Source organism: Dermacentor andersoni, chromosome 3 (assembly GCF_023375885.2).
Source record: "Dermacentor andersoni chromosome 3, qqDerAnde1_hic_scaffold, whole genome shotgun sequence".
Lineage (NCBI taxonomy): Eukaryota > Metazoa > Arthropoda > Arachnida > Ixodida > Ixodidae > Dermacentor > Dermacentor andersoni.
In genome coordinates, this window is record NC_092816.1 from 68,510,589 (window position 1) to 68,530,870 (window position 20,282).

The 20,282-nt window shown below is 45.1% G+C and overlaps 1 protein-coding gene across 1 annotated transcript; it reads right to left on the minus strand.

The window, feature by feature from the left end:
• Nucleotides 1–11,991: 11,991 nt before the first annotated feature.
• On the minus strand, nt 11,992–20,282 carry LOC126545774 (mite group 2 allergen-like Ixo r 2). Its single transcript, XM_050193768.3, has 4 exons — nt 20,082–20,282; nt 17,350–17,454; nt 16,143–16,315; nt 11,992–12,248 (listed from the first exon to the last, which is right to left on the minus strand). Exons 1-4 carry the CDS (start codon nt 20,161–20,163, stop codon nt 12,168–12,170), a joined length of 441 nt encoding a protein of 146 aa, XP_050049725.1. The 5' UTR covers nt 20,164–20,282; the 3' UTR covers nt 11,992–12,167.

Consider the following 20,282-nt stretch of genomic DNA (forward strand, 5'->3'; position numbering starts at 1 on the left):
ATATATCAAAACGTTTAATTAAAGGGAAAAAAAATGCAGAAAGCGAGTGGGTGGAGCCCCTAGTCCAGGGCCCCACTGGCTTGGGCGGTCCGCCATGCTTGGTCGAGGAGCGCTAGTTGCATCTCCCGATCCTCGCTGGCGAGCCAAGTCTCCCACTGCTCCCTTCCGGAAAGTTTGCCGGCTATTTTTGGTGTATTAATTTTGGGTGGCCTGTTCTGGCAGTCCCACGTAATGTGGGCGAGAGTTGGCCGGCCTCCGCACGAAGGACAGCGAACGCTGTACAGCGTTGGGTGAATGGCATTTTTCAAATAAAGGTTTGGAAATGTGTGCGTCTGTATTCGGCGCCAGTCATAAGAGTCCTGCCTGGATAGGTCAGGGTGTGGTGGACTGTGCTTCTTCGCTCGCGCCGCTGGTGCTCAAGGATGTCTCGTGGTAAAAAGGGGTTTTCGTCAGAGTGGTCGGCCGCTCGGTTGACAAAAGCACGAGCTGCGCCGTCCGCTCTCTCATTGCCCTCGAGTCCTGCGTTACCGGGGTACCAGATGATCATGCGTTTCTGCGTTAGGTTGGATCCTAATAGGTGAGTGGTGCTGTGTGGTAGCCTCCCGGTGAGGAATAGTCTACATGCGACTTGGGAATCTGTAAGAGTTATCGACGATTGTCCCAGAGCGTCCTTAGTTTTAATAGCTAGCGCGATGGCTGAAGCTTCTGCGGTATTCGCAGATGCAACTCTAGCCGTGGCGCAAGTCACGAGCCCTTGATTTGCGGCCGCTCCTACCACTGCGAGGGCGTATTTGTAAGCACCACATCGAGCGACATCTGTGTAGACTGTATCCGGGTTTCCACCGAATTGCTGCATTAACTTTCGAGCTCGAGCACTTCTAAGTCCCCGGTGGTATTTTGGACTCATTTTCTTAGGGATTGGGGCTACTATGATCCTTTCACGAAGGACTCTGGGCAGAGATTCGAGTTCTTCTCCCGCATACTGTGGACGAGTAGGGTAACCCACGCGGCAAAGTAATTTTCTGCCAGAGGAGGTTAAGCTAAGCCGCTATATGTGAGACGACTTAGCACAAAAGCCTGAACGAGCCGGATCGTCTCTGTTTACTTGAAACCTTTTCGGTGATAAGTTACTCTACGGATCATACGGGAGATCTGTTTCACCGTAGTCCTAAGGGTTTTAATGGTGTGGTCTACTCGTTTGTTGCTTTGCAGCCACAGTCCGAGGACTCGCGTTTTCTGGACTTCCTTTATCTGGCTGTCTCCTAGAAAGAGGTTCACCGGCTCGTGAGTTTGACGGCCTCTACCTCGTATCCCGATAAATTCTGATTTATCTGGAGCGCAGCTGATTCCACTGCTGCAAGCGAAGGTTTCAACAACGGTCGCTGCTTCTTGCAGGATTTCTTCTTTTTGTCCTAACGAGCCGCTGGTTGCCCATAGGGTAATATCGTCTGCATATATCGCGTACCCTAGCCCAGGTATGACGTCGAGTGTTTTGACTAAGCGTCTCATATTGAAAAGAAGGGGGGAGAGTATCGCCCCTTGCGGTGTACCTCTATTGGGCATGGGAAAAGGGTCTGAGCGTGTAGTGCCAATGCCTATTGTCGCGATGCGAGAGGTCAGGAAAGAGCGGGCGTAATCATAGATTCTTTGTCCACAACCGATGTCACTTAGCTCAGATAAGATAAGTTCATGTGAAATAGTGTCGAATGCGCTTTTTAAATCAAGAGCCAGGACGAGATGTTCCGCACCAACCGTGGTGTTGCATAGAACTTCTTCGCGAAGTAGCAGGAAAACATCTTGTGTCGACAAATGTTGGCGAAAGCCGAATATGTTTGTGGGAAATAGGTTGCGGTCTTCAATGTAAGACATGAGACGTGTGTGGATCACCTTCTCAAATAATTTTCCAAGACAGGAGGTTAGTGATATCGGCCTGAGATTTTGTAGATCATGAGGTTTTCCTGCTTTCGGAATAAGCACGATTTTGGCCTCCTTCCACTGTTGTGGAGCTACGCCCCTCTCCCATATCTGTTCATTAAAATACCGGGTAAGCTGTTCTAGGTGCTCGTCGCTCAGGTTCCGGATCATAGCATTTGTGAGCTGATCTGGTCCTGGAGGAGTATTTCTCTTCGCAGCTTGCGCTGCCGCGAAGGGTTCTTCCTTAGTTATCGGAGCGTCTAGCACCGCGTTTTCTTGCCCTTGGTATGGCAAGGTGCATGGGGGAGAGAGAGAGAGAGAGAGCAAATGATAAATGAAAGGTAGGGAGGTTAACCAGGACTGAGCCCGGTTGGCTACCCTACACTGGGGAGAGGGAAAGGGGGACGGAAAGATTAAAAGAAAAGAGAAAGTCCACTGGAGATATCAGTCGGTCACTCAGTCCGGATCACAGACGTTGACTCAATCCGGTCGCTTTCAAATATCGCAGCAGCGCTTTTGTGGCCTTTTGTAGCTGTGATATGCGAGGCCATGATCCCAAGATCTTGTTCAAGGTGAACGGCTTTCCATCTAGCTGATTGAGAGCTGTGCAGAGGTCTTGCCTTTCATTTTCATAAGATGGGCAGTAGCACAGTAGGTGTTCTATGGTTTCCTCGACACCGCAGGCATTGCACTCGGCGCTATCAGCCATTCCAATCAGAAATGCATAAGCATTTGTGAATGCGACGCCCAAACGTAAGCGGCACAGCACTGTTTCCTCATTTCGCGGAAGACCTGGTAACAGCCGCAGTTGCATGTAGGGATCGAGGGAAAGCAAGCGATGGTGAGTGAATTCAGATGTGCGCCACGTCTCCAATGTCAAAGAGTGCATGGGGGAGTGATTACTGCTCCTACGTACTTCTCTTTAAGCTTAGTGAGGAGGGCCTGATCTGTTGCTGAAAATTCTCCGGCAAGTTTTTGAAGAGTGCGGTTATTGTTTTTGTTTTTCCTGGTTCCATTATGCTGCGAAGTATCGCCCATGTCTTGGAGGTGTGTAACGTTTCGCGAAGTGAGTTGCAAAAGCTCGCCCAACTCGCTGTCTCTAACTGCTGTGCGTAAGCGTTTGCCCGCTCTGATATTTCAGCAATACTGTGGCGTAGTTTGCGATTAAGTCGCTGTTTTTTCCATCGTTTAGTTAGCCCCCTTCTGGCTTCCCACTGAGCTAGAGAAATAGCGTTTTGGCTCGCAGACACTTCGTCTTCGTCCAATTTTACCTGGAGCTCTCACGTAGAGAAGATATGTGCTAAAGCTAAAAGAACTTTGGAGTTTTTACGTCGTCATCTGCACCTTTCGCCACCAACATCACTCAACAGGCCTACCAAACTTTTGTACGCCCCCAACTTGAGTATGCTTCATCGATCTGGTCTCCTCATCAACAATACCTAATAGATAAATTGGAATCCATCCAAAACCGTGCTGCTCGTTTTATAACTTCTAATTACAGTCGTCATTCTAGCTTTACCCAAATTAAACGCGATGTTCCTCTTCCGGACTTGGATTCCCACCGCTCTGTTGCCATTCTATGCCTCGTTCAATAATACTTCTATAACTCATGGTCCAGCCGTTTGTCGCTTGAAATTCCTTCTCGCACATCTACTCGACTTCATAACCATCTCAGTTTCAGGCGTATTTTTTGTCGTACACAGTCATTCAATTACTGCATTACCGCGCGCCATCGTACTATGGAATAGCCTTCCAAATAATATTGTTTCATTAAAAGATCCTGCCAAATTTCGTGAACTTTCGGGACTTCACAGGTTCGCTTGACTATGTTGTACGACTTTGTATTGTATTCGCCGTTGTATCTTTGTAGACTTTGTTTTGCATTGTATTTCCTTGAGATTGTATGTATTTTTTCCAATGTATACCAGTGTTCCTTTTTTCCAATGTACAAACTTATTTGTTTCTTCTACTATGTAGTTCCCTTTTTTTGCCCTAAATAAGTGAATAATTAACTGAAACTGAATAAATAAATAAATTAAGTTAGTAAGCGAATGTTTACAACACTTTACGCAGCTAATAATACGACTAACCTTATTTCGTAAAGCTGTGTAATAATTTGCTATCACAATCAATATTTCACCTGTCCGGCGAAACTGTTACGTTTTCGAGCTAAATATAGGCTCCAAATACTAATGAATAGTGCCTCAAGGGTTCCACCAAAGGGACTGCACATGAGCCGCGGCCACAAAAATGGTGAAATCGATGACAATGGGGTTTATGATGTATGAATGAGTCTGGCTTTCTTAATGGCAGTTTTTGAGCGCGGGAGTTCGTGAATGAGTGCTTTTTCGTTCAGAAGAAATTATATTCTAAAAAAAGTCAAACACCAGAATTAGCCTGTTTCTATAACCTTTACTTCGCCACAAAGGGTCGAATATGAATAAAAAGAAATTCTATGAAATCCGTGACGTCTTACTGACGCACCGGTGCGAGGGTTCTGACCCAAAATTCAGTAAATGAAACTGTTACCTTCATTTTCTTGCCTATTGGTCAATATAAATCCGCAAAGTTATGAAAAGTTGTGTTTTGGAATAACACTTGATCACGGTAAAGTTATTCCGTGTTTCTATTTAGTGTCCCTTTAAAGCTTCTACAATCATAAAGACAGAACTACTGCTTCTGGTGACATATAAGGCTGAATGGAAACGTAGGATTATTCGCACCCATTGTTTTCAAACACTCAGGCCTGAGACGTATTACAGAACGAGCAGTTTTCTTTCCGACCGTCAAGCAAATCATTCTTTCACAAAGAAAACAAACTGGAGCATTCCTTCATTTAAGAAAGCCACGCTGCTTACCGCAGTCTTCATACGTGATGTTTCGACGTTGTCCAAAGGCCATGCCTATGATGACGATGGCGACAGCGTATCGATTCATGACGTGCTTGCTCCGGAAGAGTGTACAGTCGAGGCCTGAGGTTATGCAGTTTTACAAACCACAGCAGCCATAAGCTTAAGCAGTGCTGCAGCCGAGCTAGTTACAAGCACCCACGTAAATTCTTTGACGTAAACGAATTCGTAAAGCAATTGCAGCGCAGACAATAACGCGAAGCCTCCCGTTATAATTCCGTCTAACTTTTACCGTCTTATCAGTGCGTGATACACGAGATTGTTACGAGAAAAAAATATGCGGCTTTGGTGCATCCTCGCGCTCTATCCTATTCCGTGCGGCATCCGCTTCTGTTAGAGAAGCACAGCAGGCACTACTCCGGCAATATCATGGATGCTTTCCACGTCGAAATAAAACGCTTGGTACTGCGTAAGGCCGGGCTTCAGTGGCCGTCCAGAAATGATTAATGACCCGGATTTCGATGACATGCGTCACTACTACGCACATTCATTTGGGCATGTGTCTCTCATTTTCATTTGTCGCAGTATACTTTTTTTTGTGTGTGACAGAAGCACCGACCCACTCTGTGGGGTCATTTGTTTTCTAGTGCTCGTTTTGCGCTTCTTTCTTCTTTGTCTGTGTTTCTTCCCGTACAGAATAATAGTCCATTCGGAATAAAACTTCAGTTGGAACAAAGCACTCATTTCATCCCCGTTTCATTTCTGTCGTTTTCGTACAGCATCGTCCAATTGTAATGTTACATAACATATATTTTTTAATTGTCGCTGTCTTAGATATTTACTACTCTTCAAGTATTAATTAACTTGTGATCTAATTTTCTTCCCATTTCATTGCTTTTATACTTTTATCGGTAAATCGTCCCAGGTCACGCGAAGAATGACGAAAAAAAGAATGCTGGGAACGATTAGAATAATAACGGAGGGATTGTGTGTGTGTTTAATAACTAAGCATCCGCATTGCATAAGGATGGCACAAAATTTCGTGCTTTAAGTGACTAGCGAGATAAAAAATGTATAAAATGGCATTTATCTACTAATTTAGTTTAATTAATCTTTGCTAGTAGTTAAAGCGTTTTCGTATGAACATCATTGCCGAGAAAACGTGCAAGGCTAGGCTTTTCATCGTTGCAGTTGCCATGGCTACATTTGTGCGCACATTAATACGGCAGTCATATTAGCAAGGTCCTGATTAGTTGTTAGGTCAGGCTGTCCTCTGTGTCCAGGAGTTCTTAGGACACGCAAATACTGAAATCACTTAGCTTTGCTAAATCGTTTTGCAGTATGCGTTTTCGAGTATGCAGTATGCAGTACGCGAATAGTATGCGGAGACATGGTTAGTGCTAGAACCAATATATTTTCTGACGACCACGTGACTCGAGTGGGTTTGTTAACCATTTAGGCAAGATTATGTGTAGCACACAAATCGAGAAAGCCAGAACACTGGGAAGAGCCGGAAACAGTTGTATAGAAAGAACTGGAACACCAAATTGCAGGAAAATTAAAATCGTCAAGGAGGAACATTGGTGTATTTGGAAACCGGACAATAAATTTGCTTAAGCAGTTTTGCAAGCCATCGCAAAAAAAAAAAAGAAACAGAGGGAAGATTGGGCGGTCGATAGCAAGCAGAAGGCACCTTATGTTTGTGATTGAGGCGAAGCCTCGTACAGGGACCCTATAACGTAAAATTCTTCCGATCTGTTTTAATTCCAATCTCCAGGCTGGAACGCAGGGCGTACCCACCACCTCACCCAAAGCTCAACAGAGCTCCTCACCTCACCACCTCACCCAAGCTCAACAAGAAAGCATTACAATCAGAAGACTACAAAGTAATACTTACATCCACGGAATCCTCATGCATAGACTGTACCCAGCGCTACAAGAATACCACTGCCCAATGTGCGGCGTACCGGACACCTTAGCGCAGCTGATCCTCGAATGTCCATGGCATCTAGAAAAAGACGCATTGATTTCACCGAGAGACTGTTGTAACGCCAGACAAGAAAGCGAAGACCTCATAGAACGTAGGAGGCCAAGCTCGTCTCCGAGGACCTGGAACAACAACGACGCCTCGTCGCCAGGGCCAAGGAGGCAGCGAAGGCCAGAGGGTTCCTGGAATGAGGAGACCTCCCACCGAGAGTAGAACCGGGGCTTACCCCGGGATATTGTTTCAAAAATAAAAGTTTATTCCTCCTCCTCCTCCTGACGTCAAATTTACGTAACTACCAACGCAAGCATCGGGTGGTAACCTGCAGCGGTGTTGTTTAAAAAGCCCAAACAAACGCGCTTCTCGTTTATAGGATTCACTTTCTTTTGCTTTCAAAGCGAATGGCATTGCTTACATTGAGCAGTTTTTCTTATCGAACGTTGAATTTCAATGGTAGATCCAGGTCAAAATTTTCTGCTTTGTATGGAGCAATCCTATTCGAATGGCAGAACGAGTGCGTGAGTAGTGCGTTCCAGTGGCAGATTGGGAGCAGCCACAGATTCCGGATCGCTCTGCGGGGCAAAAATATTTCCTCTACCGGAATCGGCAGATGTGACCGGAATTCCGCGTGACGTATTTACTTCCCCCGCCTCAGCTTCCTGTCACGCTCGCCTGTTTGCGGTCGCGGGCAGCTATGGATGACATGGAAAACATGGAAGCTACGTTGCGCCGTGCGTTTTTGTTCCTGCTCCTGGATAACGAGAGCTCCGACGCAGATAATATAAGTTCCAACTCAGGGATGGTTCTTCCGATACGGAAGAAAAACTAACGCACGGAATGCGGGGATGATTCAGATGGTGGTGGTAATGGTGATGAGACCTAATCGATGGATGGATGGATGGATGGATGGATGGATGGATGGATGGATGGATGGATGGATGGATGGATGGATGGATGGACGGATGGACGGATGGACGGATGGACGGACGGACGGACGGACGGACGGACGGACGGATGCTAGGAGCGTCCCCTTTGGAACGGGGCGGTGGGCTGCGCTACTAAGCTCGTGCTATTATACTGCTTTATGTCTTACCTAGGTTAAAAAAGAAAAACAAACAAACAAAAGGAAATAAAAAAAACCCACGATGAATTCCCATAACCAAATTTTCTGAGCCCCTGTTGTGAACTTTGTTTTTGTACGTTTCCGTCTTTTTTCCATTTCCCTACTTTTCTACCACCAATAGAGCTGGAACACCGATAGTCCAGCGCCCTCTCACTTAATTTCCCTGTACTCAGTGCCCACGCGGGAGTGCACGCATTCTATTCGCAGATTTCGGGAGAGGGATCTCAGTTGGAGCGGCGCGCACCGTTTGTGATCCGGCCGAGCGCTCGCGATCTGCCATTGGAATTCAACTTAAGTGGCTGAGAAGAGGCGAGGAGCACGCTCAAGTGGAGCGAGCTTCGGTGGAGCCGAGTCAGCACAGGGAAAGTAGAAAACCCGATGAGAAGGGTGGGGCCGGCGTCTGCGATTGGGGCGCTTCGCTTTACTTAGCTTGCGGTGGCTGGTTGAATATCGCGGCGGAGTGCAAACGAAGGTTAAAAATGCCGCTGAAACGGATCCTCGGAAAAGTAGATTTGGCAGAGCAATGTCGTATACGTGCAGAGAGGTCTCGATAACCTTGTACTGCCACGCAAAATTTTTTATTTACGCAAACAAATCCGTGCTCCCGGCAGCTCCGAGCAGCCAGTGCCACAGCGATCGGCGGGCCGCCATCTTTTGTTCCTTTCAGAACGGGGCAGGGCACGGCTCTTTAGAAAAATATTCAGTTTTGTTCGGCATATTAATGAGTCTTTAACGCGTACACGTCACTTTGACGCGGTGAGTCTTCGAAGTTTTGTGACGTCACGTGACACACAGGCAAAGTGGGCAAAGCCCGAAAAAAATTGACCGATAGCAATTGGTCAAATGACGCCTTTTTTCGCTAATGGCAAAAAAGGCGTCAAACGAGAGATTATTATATTTATTTTGTTCGGTATAATCATTAATAATCAGTGCGCGCATATTATATCAGATAGGGGCTTTTCGTAGCTTTCGTGACATCGCGTGGCCGAAAGGCGCAGTGGCTGGTGACCCGAAAATTTTCTGACGAATCGTGGAGGGCTGATTGCAGAATTGGAATAGAAAAGTTTGGAACAGCTTTACGTTATAGCCGTCCCCCCCCATGTCAATTCAGTGGGCGATTGCATCGGAATTTCGTCAGAATCCGAATTGTGAGATATTGTTATTAAAATGCCGCCACCAGAGCGATCACCATGGTCATGCCTATATATGCTACATCATTTGCCCAAGTAAAGAGTTTGCTACTATGGACCTTGGCCGACAACCATGTATTGGTCAAGACAACATCTGCGTTGTCATTGTAAGTAGTTTCCTCCTATATATCTATTCTCTCTGTCAGTTTTTGTTTCTCCTTCTACTCTTTACGCAAATACTACCCGAGTTGCTGACGGCCGTTCACGCTTCAGTTTACTACGTACGCTAAACAGTTAGTTACAATAAGGCCTACAGTAACTTCCTTTGCTTCCCTTTCCTTATATGCTAATAATATACAAGTAATTACACGTACGTTGTCATTAGTTTCATACTCATCGTTTCTGACAAGCGATAACAACAACAACGACAGCAAGAACAACAACTACAACAACAACGTTTCAGACGTTCAAATTGGATGCTATTTAAAAAAAAGTCGCAGTTTCTTCCGAAGGGCGACGCATCGAATGCGAAGCATCGACTACGATATGTTATCGGCCAAATAAACTTGTAAACATTCGCTTACTCTAAGCGCACGATCAAACATGAACGCATCCCACTCGATGAGCGCGGAAACTCACTGTCACAACGCTGGAGTGAAGAAGCGCGTCAACAAGAGCCAGCGCATTCGTGCTTCCTCTCGCTTCAACGCGAACTAAGCGTCGAGAACACAGCGCACACGAAGCTTTGAGCCCTCCGTGCACCTAGACTCCGTGCTCACAGTAGTTCGCTTTCAAGATGGGGGCTCCGTCAGGGCATAAAAGAAAACCTCGCGTACCCGCCTCTTGAAGAAGACACCTCAAGTCTCACGTGAACACTTGACCTCCACTGGGGAACAATGATATCTTCAATATGGGCAACACTACTAATGAATGGGCCTTAGGCTTCTTGCTGGCTGCAGCGAACCGGTCCAAAAGGCATATTGCACTCAAATATTTGACCGCAGCAGCCTGTGCCAGTTCTCCAAACAGATTCATCATGTCTGTTTCTCAAGCAAGAAGCACCAGTACATTGCTCAAGTGAGTTGAACGTGTAGCACGGAAAGGGAATAAATATTGGTACATTCCTTTCTGTGTGCTGCAAACAGCTGTAAACCTCAATCTGCTTTGCTTCAAGTTACCGCCACTTAAATTTAACCGGTGAAGAACGGCCTAATTTTGAGAACCACTTAAAAAGGCAAGTGGTGCTGGCCGAATATAAACTGCAGAGGTAGTTAAGTCCTCGTGTTACTGCCGAGGGTTTCTGTGAAGAAATAGAAAAATTCGATATTATACCGTTAACTATTTGTCGTGAGCAAACATGTTTTAGCGGGTTAAAATCAAGATAAATGTTGTAGAAGTCACATATATTCAGCGGTTATTTGTGACACGCATATTGCACCATGGTGGGTATAGAATTTTAACTAGATTCTTATGTGCTGTGTTTTTGCGTCTATGCTTTTATTATTCACGTGAGATACCACTGGAAAGTGAAAAACCCCTAATGGGTTGGTCTGAGCTCCCTCGGGTGGGACTATAGCGTTGCCTTCGAGAAATATATTGACGTCTAGGAAATAATCACCTTGATTACATTTTCGCGAACGAAGACGTCGTAAAATATATATTTGAGAGGCCCGTCATAAGTATACAAGCATTGGGAGCGATAGCGAACAAACGGAAACACTGCAGAAGGCGTGCGGGCACCACCCGAAGTGCAGCTGACGACAGGCGCGAGTCCGCTATTTCCCGCTGTTCTTCTTAGCCTTGATGCAGAGCTAATACCACTAAATTTTTATAGCTTCTCCAGGACGCTCACAAGCCAATTCGCACTTGCGGGCTAATTGGCGAATCACCGTATGCAGTAAATAAATTATGTTTCACTCATGGAACATGGCAGTGTACTCAAGGAGAGTGTGTCGGGAGGCTAGCTGGTAAGACATATTTGCGTTCGTCCTGTCTTCTACCTCGGTGTCTCGTCCCTATAGCGCAGTTTAAGTTCACAAAAGATATGGCAGTGTAGTTTTTGAAAATCGAGCTTAAAGTTACCTTTTGTTCTGTTTCCGAATAAAATTTATGATATAGTGGCAAATTGTCAGTTGGAATTTACCGGATAAAAGCGTTATCTTCGAGGGCTACACTGAAACTATGTGACTCTGCTAAACCGGTTAAAACGAAATACGTGTTCTTGGCCCTGATCCATCGCAGGATCTCCGAGCGATGCGGGCATCACTGAACTTTCTAAAATCGACTGCATTCACTGACCAATTGCAGGCGCGATGGGCGGCACCATCTGTTCGCACAGCGAAGTAGTTATTGGCTTGCTCCCTCTCCATTTCTCCTTTATTTTTCTGAAACAACTCCCTCTTCCCCGCGTAGGGTAGCAAAACGGACGCGCGTCTGATTGAGCTTTCTACCCTTCTTTCTCTATCTTTCTCCTATTCTGATCACGTATACGTCAGTAGTCTGGTTCTGGATTTCGCAATATTACAAGCGTCTGTAAAAAAACAAGATTGTTGACGTTAACGTGATTATCATTCAAGCAACGTTACAACAAACCGTTTCGCCGAAGATATATATATATATATATATGTATGCACACACAGAAAAAGAACACTTCACTAATTCACTAAACTGGGCCTACCAACAGCACCAAGTTTTGTGATGCTGGCACTGTAAAAGTAGAGCTCGGCATATCTGACTTCCAGTGAATCACGTTGCGGTTTCATAGTTCTCTCTTTCAAGTCTAAAAGCTTTATTCATAGACAGCTAGCAAGCCGGCCGTTCTCACTTTTAACATGCACCTGTGGAGAGCACTCGCAGACAAGTGAAGAGCGCCGTTTAAGAGGTTAGACACCAGCACACCAAAAACGGATCGAAGTATACAAAGAATGCCAATCGCATTGAATAAGGTTGTCTAAATAAAGTAAACTGAAGAGAAGGGGCGTGCAAGTGGAGTCTGCGTCGCTTTCTGGCACTTTTATTGAGGCCCAAAATTCTTAGCCCTTATTAACGAGGAGAAAGAAGTGCGTCCTCAGGGCGCCAGGAGCGATGCCTGGAACACGCATCACAGTTTGCGGTGACAATGGGACCTGATTACGATGACGTCGAGCGAAATATGTGCGTAGGAAGTTTTATCCGATGGTGATTGCGCTTCTGATGCAGACGCTCACTCCTTTGTCACCCGCAATCTTGATCTGCACGTCAGTTGAAACCTGCAATGATAAGATAAATGGGAGGGTATTGTGTTACACCGATGGGAATGCAGGCTTGCGAAGAGCGAGGACGTCTGCATACGTTTACCGAGGTGGATCACTCAACTGAAATACCAGGTTCACCTAGATCAATTCATTTATGTCCCGTTGCTCGTTCATGGTTTCTACGGCAGGTCAAAAATAATGTTGGCGGATATAGTTCCCCTTCTCACGGCCCTTCGACACGACCTTCGACATCAGTGCTCTAACTAGACATTTCGCCGGATTCAGTTTCTTTGTCAGGCTTGGACTTCACTTTATTAGAAGAAGGGGAATGTTATAAAACAGCGTCAATGTGCACTTATCTATTATTTCTTTAAGAATAAAGCGAATTCGTGTTTTTTTTTCTTTTTTTTTTGGTAACTGGCAATAAGCTAAATCATGCTTATCCTTGCTGTGTTCTGTGACGCAGCAGGAAGCTGCTTCCAGTGACTCAAGGTACCTGCATGCCTTCTACTTAGAGCGTAGACGTCAGTTCAGAGGAAACTTCAGCTCGGGAGCTCCAATCTGAATACATGGGAATGGAGAAATCGTTCTTCGCAGGAACCACTGCACTAATTTTAATGAGGTTGGTGACACTTAAAAGGAAAAGTTAAAACGTAGGGACTGTAGGAAGTATATTTTTTTATTTAGGCCGTCAATATTTAAAAAAAGTAACGAAAATTGCGAAGTTGAAAATAACTCGACCGTCAAGTTTACAACTCACTCAGAAATGAAAAGGTGATGTCACAATCCTGTAAACTGCTTGTAATGATACGTTTAAAGTGGGGCAAATTGATGTATATTACAGCGCTACAATATATGTCGCTAATTTGAGAGTAGGACTTCTTGCAAAAACTTCGTCAACATTGTAACAATTTCACGTACATCGTAAATTCTTATACCAAATTTATCCGATTAAAATGCTCTAATGCATGCAGTTGATAAAAGTTCCACATTTGTTTTTGATGCCGAGTTACGGATGTGTAAACTTCGCATTTCAATTTTTTTACGCTTAATAACATTCTAAAAATTTCGAAAAAATCGTCATTTTAAACTGAAGTTCTGCTTCCAGAGAAACTTTAATTTAACTCCTTCTCTCGAATGCAACGAATAAAATTTAAATCAGTCCAACCGCTGTCACATAAAAGCATTTCTTCGTTCTAAGCGTATTTGAATGGGACCGAGCTAAACCTCCTCATGAAAACGAAAACCGAAGGGACCGCGAAAATGTGCTCGTCATATGCGTAGTTCGTCTGAACAACAAGAGTCGAAAGTACTATGTCAAGTTCGCCCAAATATACACGGCGCAAAATAATGAATGAAACAAAATTGACAGCCAGAGGCACATGCAAAAAAAAAAAAAAGTCATTTATTGACTTTGCACCATACAATACTGATTTATGCACTCTTCCTTAAGCAATCGAGTAATGTATTGTTGGCTGGCGTCAAACCTGTACGCTTTACCAAAGGCCGACATTAATTTTACCTAGCTTGCTAAAAAAATGTCGAGTGCTCTGCCGTCATTCTGTTTTTCTTAAAAAAAGGCAGCAATGTATTCAGGCATTACCCGGTGAGTCAAGTTTCAACACAGCTGGTTATTGTACCACGATATTTGCATTGTCCTCACCATAATTATCAATCAGCCTGCTACAGAAGAACCCTGAGCACTTCGTGACTTATTGTTTCTGTGGTGTGAGCCATGCATGCTTGCACGTCATTATCGAGGCTAACATAGCTGTTTATATCTACATAAACGCCATTTGCACGTCGTGCAGAGCCATGTGCTGCAAGTATGCCGATCCAGGATTATTAATGAACGTAGTAGCATCCGTCAGTGGCTGCGGTGGAACTTCGGCTTAATCGAATTCAGCGTTCATGTTAAGCCAGTTTATTTTTTGTATTGGGTCAATATCTCTTCTTTTTTTCTTATTTGCTGTAACCCACTACCCTCTTTAATGACTTTGGCCCTGAGGGAAATAATAAATAATAAATAATAAATATGAAACGAGCCAAGTGTTCACGCATTACTTCTTATATTGCAATATTTATCCTAACCGGATTTGTCTTAACAACAGTCTACTGTATATGCCATTCGCGGATGTGTGAACGTTCTATTTACTGCTGAAAACAATTATAAACAGCAGCAGGTGGAACATTCCCTGTTTTTTTTTTTTTTTTTTTGTAGGGAATACTGTCAAAAAGTTTGGTTCTCGACTGCTTTGCTTTATAAGTAATCGCTGATTCTGTAACCACGGTATGAGACCTGTGTTCCTCGAGCGTGAAACAAATCATGCATAGACAGCAGTAAATACCAAAGAATAATTTAGATAATTATTTGGATGAGAACAAGATGAAAGCTATTTCCTTCATGGCGCCTTCGCGCTATTCCGCCGATGACATCTTTTTGCAGGCAGACTCTGGCCGTGAAGTAACTTAACCTCCCCCTTTGCACTCTTCCTTTCCTTCTTTTGCCGTCGTTTTATTCTAGGCCCACGTCAACACCAGAAACAGAGTCCAATGCAGTCTAGCATCATAGCTGCTCTAGAGGAGAATCTACGAGAAAAGATGCTGCTGGTACATTTATGCATGCATTTACGCCTCGACATGTGTCTGTCGTGAAGCAAATTGGCAGTAACAACTGCCCTCTGAGTTCTTCTAAACAGCGCAACGGGTCCCAAACGTACGCTGCGTTCCTGCATTCTGCCTTTATATTCACCAAGCGCTGAGCGTCATGTGACGAGCGGCGCTCGGGCTGTCATTGCCAGCAGTGTACGTAAGGCTATGTCCATCTGTCATTGGCAGCGCTCTACTGTCCCTCTTGCTTCTCGCAGCTTTCCTTCTCCGTCTCTACATTTATAATTTCCAAGATTGTTTCTTTGGTTCCCAGAGGCATGGGGCGACGTTATATTTGGGCTACCGGTGGCAAGTAATATGCGCTTTTTCCTTCGCGTGCTTTCTGCTGCATTTCTATCTCGTTACCCATTTCCCTGCGGTCAGGATATAAAAGGAAAACGGAGTCTGTCTGTCTGTCTGTCTGTCTGTCTGTCTGTCTGTCTGTCTGTCTGTCTGTCTGTCTGTCTGTCTGTCTGTCTGTCTGTCTGTCTGTCTGTGTGTCTGTCTGTGTGTCTGTCTGTCTGTCTGTGTGTCTGTCTGTCTGTCTGTCTGTCTGTCTGTCTGTCTGTGTGTCTGTCTGTCTGTCTGTCTGTCTGTCTGTCCGTCCGTCCGTCCGTCCGTCCGTCCGTCCGTCTGTCTGTCTGTCTGTCTGTCTGTCTGTCTGTCTGTCTGTCTGTCTGTCTGTCTGTCTGTCTGTCTGTCTGTCTGTCTGTCTGTCTGTCTGTCTGTCTGTCTGTCTGTCTGTCTGTCTGTCTGTCTGTCTGTCTGTCTGTCTGTCTGTCTGTCTGTCTGTCTGTCTGTCGCACGTGCTCAGCACACAAGCAGCGCTGCAGAAATGAGCTATAGCGGTGCCGTAAGTGGCGGGCCCCGCCTCAAGGTGTCTCTACAGTGCAAAGAAAAGCCGGACTTCAATACGTAAATATAATATCACGGCCGCTCGATTAAAAAAAAATAAATGCAGTCTGCCGCGTCACGCGGGCTGCAACGGGAATGACCGTGACGGCCGTATTTGCATTTTCGGCCGCTTGGCTGGGCCGAATGGCGCTAGCGGTCGGGGATGGGACTTAGATGGGACGCGTCAGCTTCCACGGGCGACGTCGTTCCAAGCGCGTCCCTGAAAAATTTTCTATGCCAATCCCAGACAAGTCCTCGACTGGTGGCTCCGTGGAGGATGACACCATTTCTATGCGCGCGGCAGGCCGCACTTCTTTTTTTAATCAAGCGGCCGTGGTATTATTAGTCACAATAGCTCCAACTCACAGAGGGCATCAATCGCGGCACGATCACGTTCATTATTCCGTTGTAGGTGTTTCCCTTCACGATGGGACACTGAATGGCGCTCTTGCACAGGTTTTTCTCCAGGCCGGGAATTGGCAACCACATGCCAAGCACTTTCATCCTGGCGTCCAGCGTAGCGGTCTCACTGTTCTGGTCTGCAGACGCCGCAATGAAGCATACGTATCATCAGTGAAAGAACTGACATGAGTACACTTTCTATACTGTGGATTTATCTCGAACAGAGATAACCTTTGGACATTCTATACATGTTGGCACATGGATAACTCCTTAAGCAGAGGATAAAGGCTGAGCGCATTTTGCATTTGTGTAGCAGCGTGGACAGCATTTAGACGCTGACTGAACGTTTTATCATGGCAGCTCTGTCTATATTGTTTATCTTTCTTGACACATTTATCTCTTTTCGTTGTTACTGTAGAACGGATATAAATTTGCAAGCGTACATATTTCCTACCCCAGTCGCTCCAAAGAAATCCACTAATAACAAAACATAATATAAACGTTTACTAGAATATCTGAAGGCACCCGGGAAATTAAGGATAATTATTGCAAGCATGTCCATAATGCCGTCCTGGTTTTGCATCAACGGTCGTCTCAAATCGACACTGATGGCGAATACTGCATCTATCTAGACTTTTAGACCCTTTTAGAAATATTGCTATGTTTGCTTTATGACAGCAGATAAGTTGCAGCGATACTTATGCCTGAAGGACCGTACAGTTCTTAAGCAAATCATATCGCCCACGATTAATCACGTCCCTTTTAAAGCCTATGCAGCGCTGGAGAATTGAGTACAACTCTGCTGGGCGCTACCACCTTTTTTGAGCCAAAGGGTGGCCCAGCCACGGAGTCACACTACATTGTGTGAGAAGAGAGAGCATGTAGATGAAAGGTCGGGAGGTCAGTCAGGCGAGTGTACAGTTTGCTGCCTTTTTGCCCGGTTTGTTCCATCGTCATCTCGTTTAAGAAAGCTATATTCAAAGTAAAAATGAGGCTGTGAGCATTAGTTAAGACAGATGCGAATGTTTGTAGTCGCACGCATTTCGTATTAATGCAAAACCGTAAGAGTTTGCTACTTTCGTCGAGACATTCCTCTCAGTCGTTAAGAAACAGAATAGCGTATAGACATAACGTTACGAAATAATTACATCTCATATTTTGCGAAACATACCTGAAACCAATGAGAGCAGGATGGTGGTTCTATTTCCACGCTTGAAGACACACGGCTCAGAGTCACACGGCTCTATTTCCACCGACAGGATTTTGGCTGTGGAACCTGCAAGAGAAATTGGTAGGAAGAGATGGTTGGTGAGCTCGGGAGAAGCTCAAAAGTGTGCCAAGACAAGCCTGACAACATAATAATGGACATTAGGAATTGGGAGGACAGCTGGTCAAGCGAATTGTAAAACAAACGAAAACACATAAGTATTTAAGCTGGCAAGAAGGTGAAACTACCATATATTCGCAAAACGTAGTCAGCACATGTACAAATAGGTGCACGTAAGAGGCTTTAACAGTATTTTGTACCTGTAAATGGCGCCAGCTACTCATTTTATCTGTGTTACTGTGTATTGTTCCCCTTAGGGCGTCATGTATTAAACATACTAAAATTTTCTGCTCTTCCTTGGCATGATCAGTGGGCTCAAAAGGATGACGACAACATCAGGAACAAATAAAAAGAAATGCAGTAACATCAGTTCCAATGTTCACGAACAAAACAAATGTTCCTGCCCATGTGCTAAAAGAGCTTCTTAAGGGGAATCTTCAGGAAATGGTGTTTCTACAGCTTTATGGTACTTGTCATTCTGCAGTGTTTCTTTGCCCAAATGAAAATGACATTGTCAGGCGATATTATAGGGAAAAAATAGGAAATGGACAAGCAATAGCGAGACAGAGATGAAATTTATTTACGTACTGTCCGAGCCATCGACGTTGCTATTACATTGTGGTGTAGTGCTTTGGTGTTGGGAAAACGGTTGATTCGATTCGATGTGTTGATTGTCTCAACGAACTCATTACTTGGTATTCGGGTGTCAAGTATTCCGAAAAAATTTCAAATGTCACAGGCGCATTTGCATTCAATTTGACGGTACAAAAATTCGAATTGTATTCAAATCAGATAATAATAATAATTTTAAAGAGAACTATTATCACACCCTTGCATAACAACCCTAACTTTGTTTTTTCTAGTGAGATGATAGGCGTTGCATTCTTTAATTCTTTAGAGCGCAGCTCTTATGCGGCCGTTCCTGTGGCGAGCGTCGGCGTCGGCATCGGCGTCCTCGGCGTAACCGAGCAAACGCGCAGCGTTATGAAAGATGGCGATAGCGGAGAGACCGCGGGAAGGAAACTGGGAAAGAGGTTCTAGCGGCACCATGAGGCGGAAAGCGGAGGAGAAGGGATGGCGAAGGCGTGAGAAGAAAAGTGTAGTGCCGTGCAAGATGGGCTCTGTGCAACGCCACATAGAGGAAATTCTTCTCTGTGGCGGCGATGGCTACGAGATGGCGTCAGAGTAGTGCACGTCGTCTGTTCACCGATGACGCCACCGATGCCGTATGGGGAGACAAAGGGCTGCATGAGCAGAGGTCTGTCTGTGGCGGCTGCTGTGAATCGCTCCCACGCGTCACCCGCGCTCTGCCTTTCAGGATCTACCGAGTAGCGAGGCAGTCACGCCAGACTTGGCTCCGTTTGCAACGTGCCGCACGAGACATACTTTCTGCGCCAGCCAATATATAGCGAAATGAAAATACGTATAGAGCTGCACTTCAATTTCGCATTAGGGAGTATCGTAATCGTCGGTGAATTTTGTTTTCGTTGATTCAATGTGGTGGCTATGTTTTTTATTTTGGGCCTATCCCCCCTTTTCCTACCTTAGATTCATTTTCTTTATCGGCATCATATATATAATGCCCGCACCACCTCCCATCGGAGAGCACTCGCTGCTGTGACTCCGTGGCTACGGAGTTATGGTGCTAAGTACGAGGTCAAAGGTTCGATAATCAATCGCGGCAGCCGCATTTAGATGGCGGTGAAAAAAAAAAACGATCGTGCACATAAACTTTAAGCGCATGTGCAAGAACTTCAGGTAATGAAAATTAATCAGCGTCCTCTACTACCAACGTGCTCATAACTCACTGAACAGTTTAGAGACTTGAAACCACACGATTCAATTTCCTCGCACAGCTTCTTCCGATTGCAATTGGCAACCTGCACTGTAGACATGTTTACACCCTTAAGGGTGTTTTCTTGGCGCACTGGTAACACCCTTGTCGTTAGGGCCTTACAAAATATAATAGAATACAACTGAGCTCTAACTAGACGTGCGATGACGAAATACGTAGTTGAAAATTATGTAATCAGTCTGACAGCCTTGGGTGCACAGAAATATCCGACAAGACAATTTCACAATATGACTCTCCTGTTGGATATTTCTGTACGCCCAAGTCTGTCGAAATGATAATGCAGTTTTAAACTTCGTCTTTTGTCATCGCACGTATAGCTAGATGTTCGCTGTCGTCCTCTGAATTTTTGTAAGGCCCTAACGGTAATGGTGTCACCAGTGCAACAAGAAAACACCCTTAAGGATGTAAACATTTTTGCATGGTGCCGAACTCACAAAGTTTTTCGTTCTCGAGCGCCTGTTCGTGAGCGCATCAGGATTGGCTAGAATTTGTTTTCTTTAGGAAGAACTCCAGCGTAAGAAGTTGTCGTGAATACCGGCCATATTCCTTTTCTTGCTTGGTGTCTCCGCATTTGATGTTCTCAAACCTAACAACACTGGTGGTTTCCGTACACTCGCATCATGAACCACGACTTTCGTCACGTGTTAGGAGAAAACATTTACGAGTGAAAATAAATTTCAGGAACGAAACTGCAACATTCCACTGAATTCGTACTGCTTACCACAGTCTTTGTACTTGACTTCTTTGCATTGAACAAAGGCCAGGCCAACGATGAGGACGAGAACAACGGAGTTAGCCTTCATGGTGTATAGTGCGTGGTTTGCCCCGGAAGAGAGTTATACGGTCGAAGCGATGCGGAGACATGCCGCGGCAGTTATGGCCTTAAATAGCGTCGCAACCGAGCCAGATTCCAGCGCCCACG

Excerpts from the sequence above, each read along its gene's own strand:
- LOC126545774 (XM_050193768.3), bottom strand. The coding sequence starts at position 20,163 with ATGAAGGCTAACTCCGTTGTTCTCGTCCTCATCGTTGGCCTGGCCTTT. Across the intron at positions 17,455-20,081 it reads AGTCAAGTACAAAGACTGTG|GTTCCACAGCCAAAATCCTG; the intron begins GTAAGCAGTACG and ends TTTCTCTTGCAG. Across the intron at positions 12,249-16,142 it reads TGCCGCGATTGATGCCCTCT|GTTTCAACTGACGTGCAGAT; the intron begins GTGAGTTGGAGC and ends TTATCATTGCAG.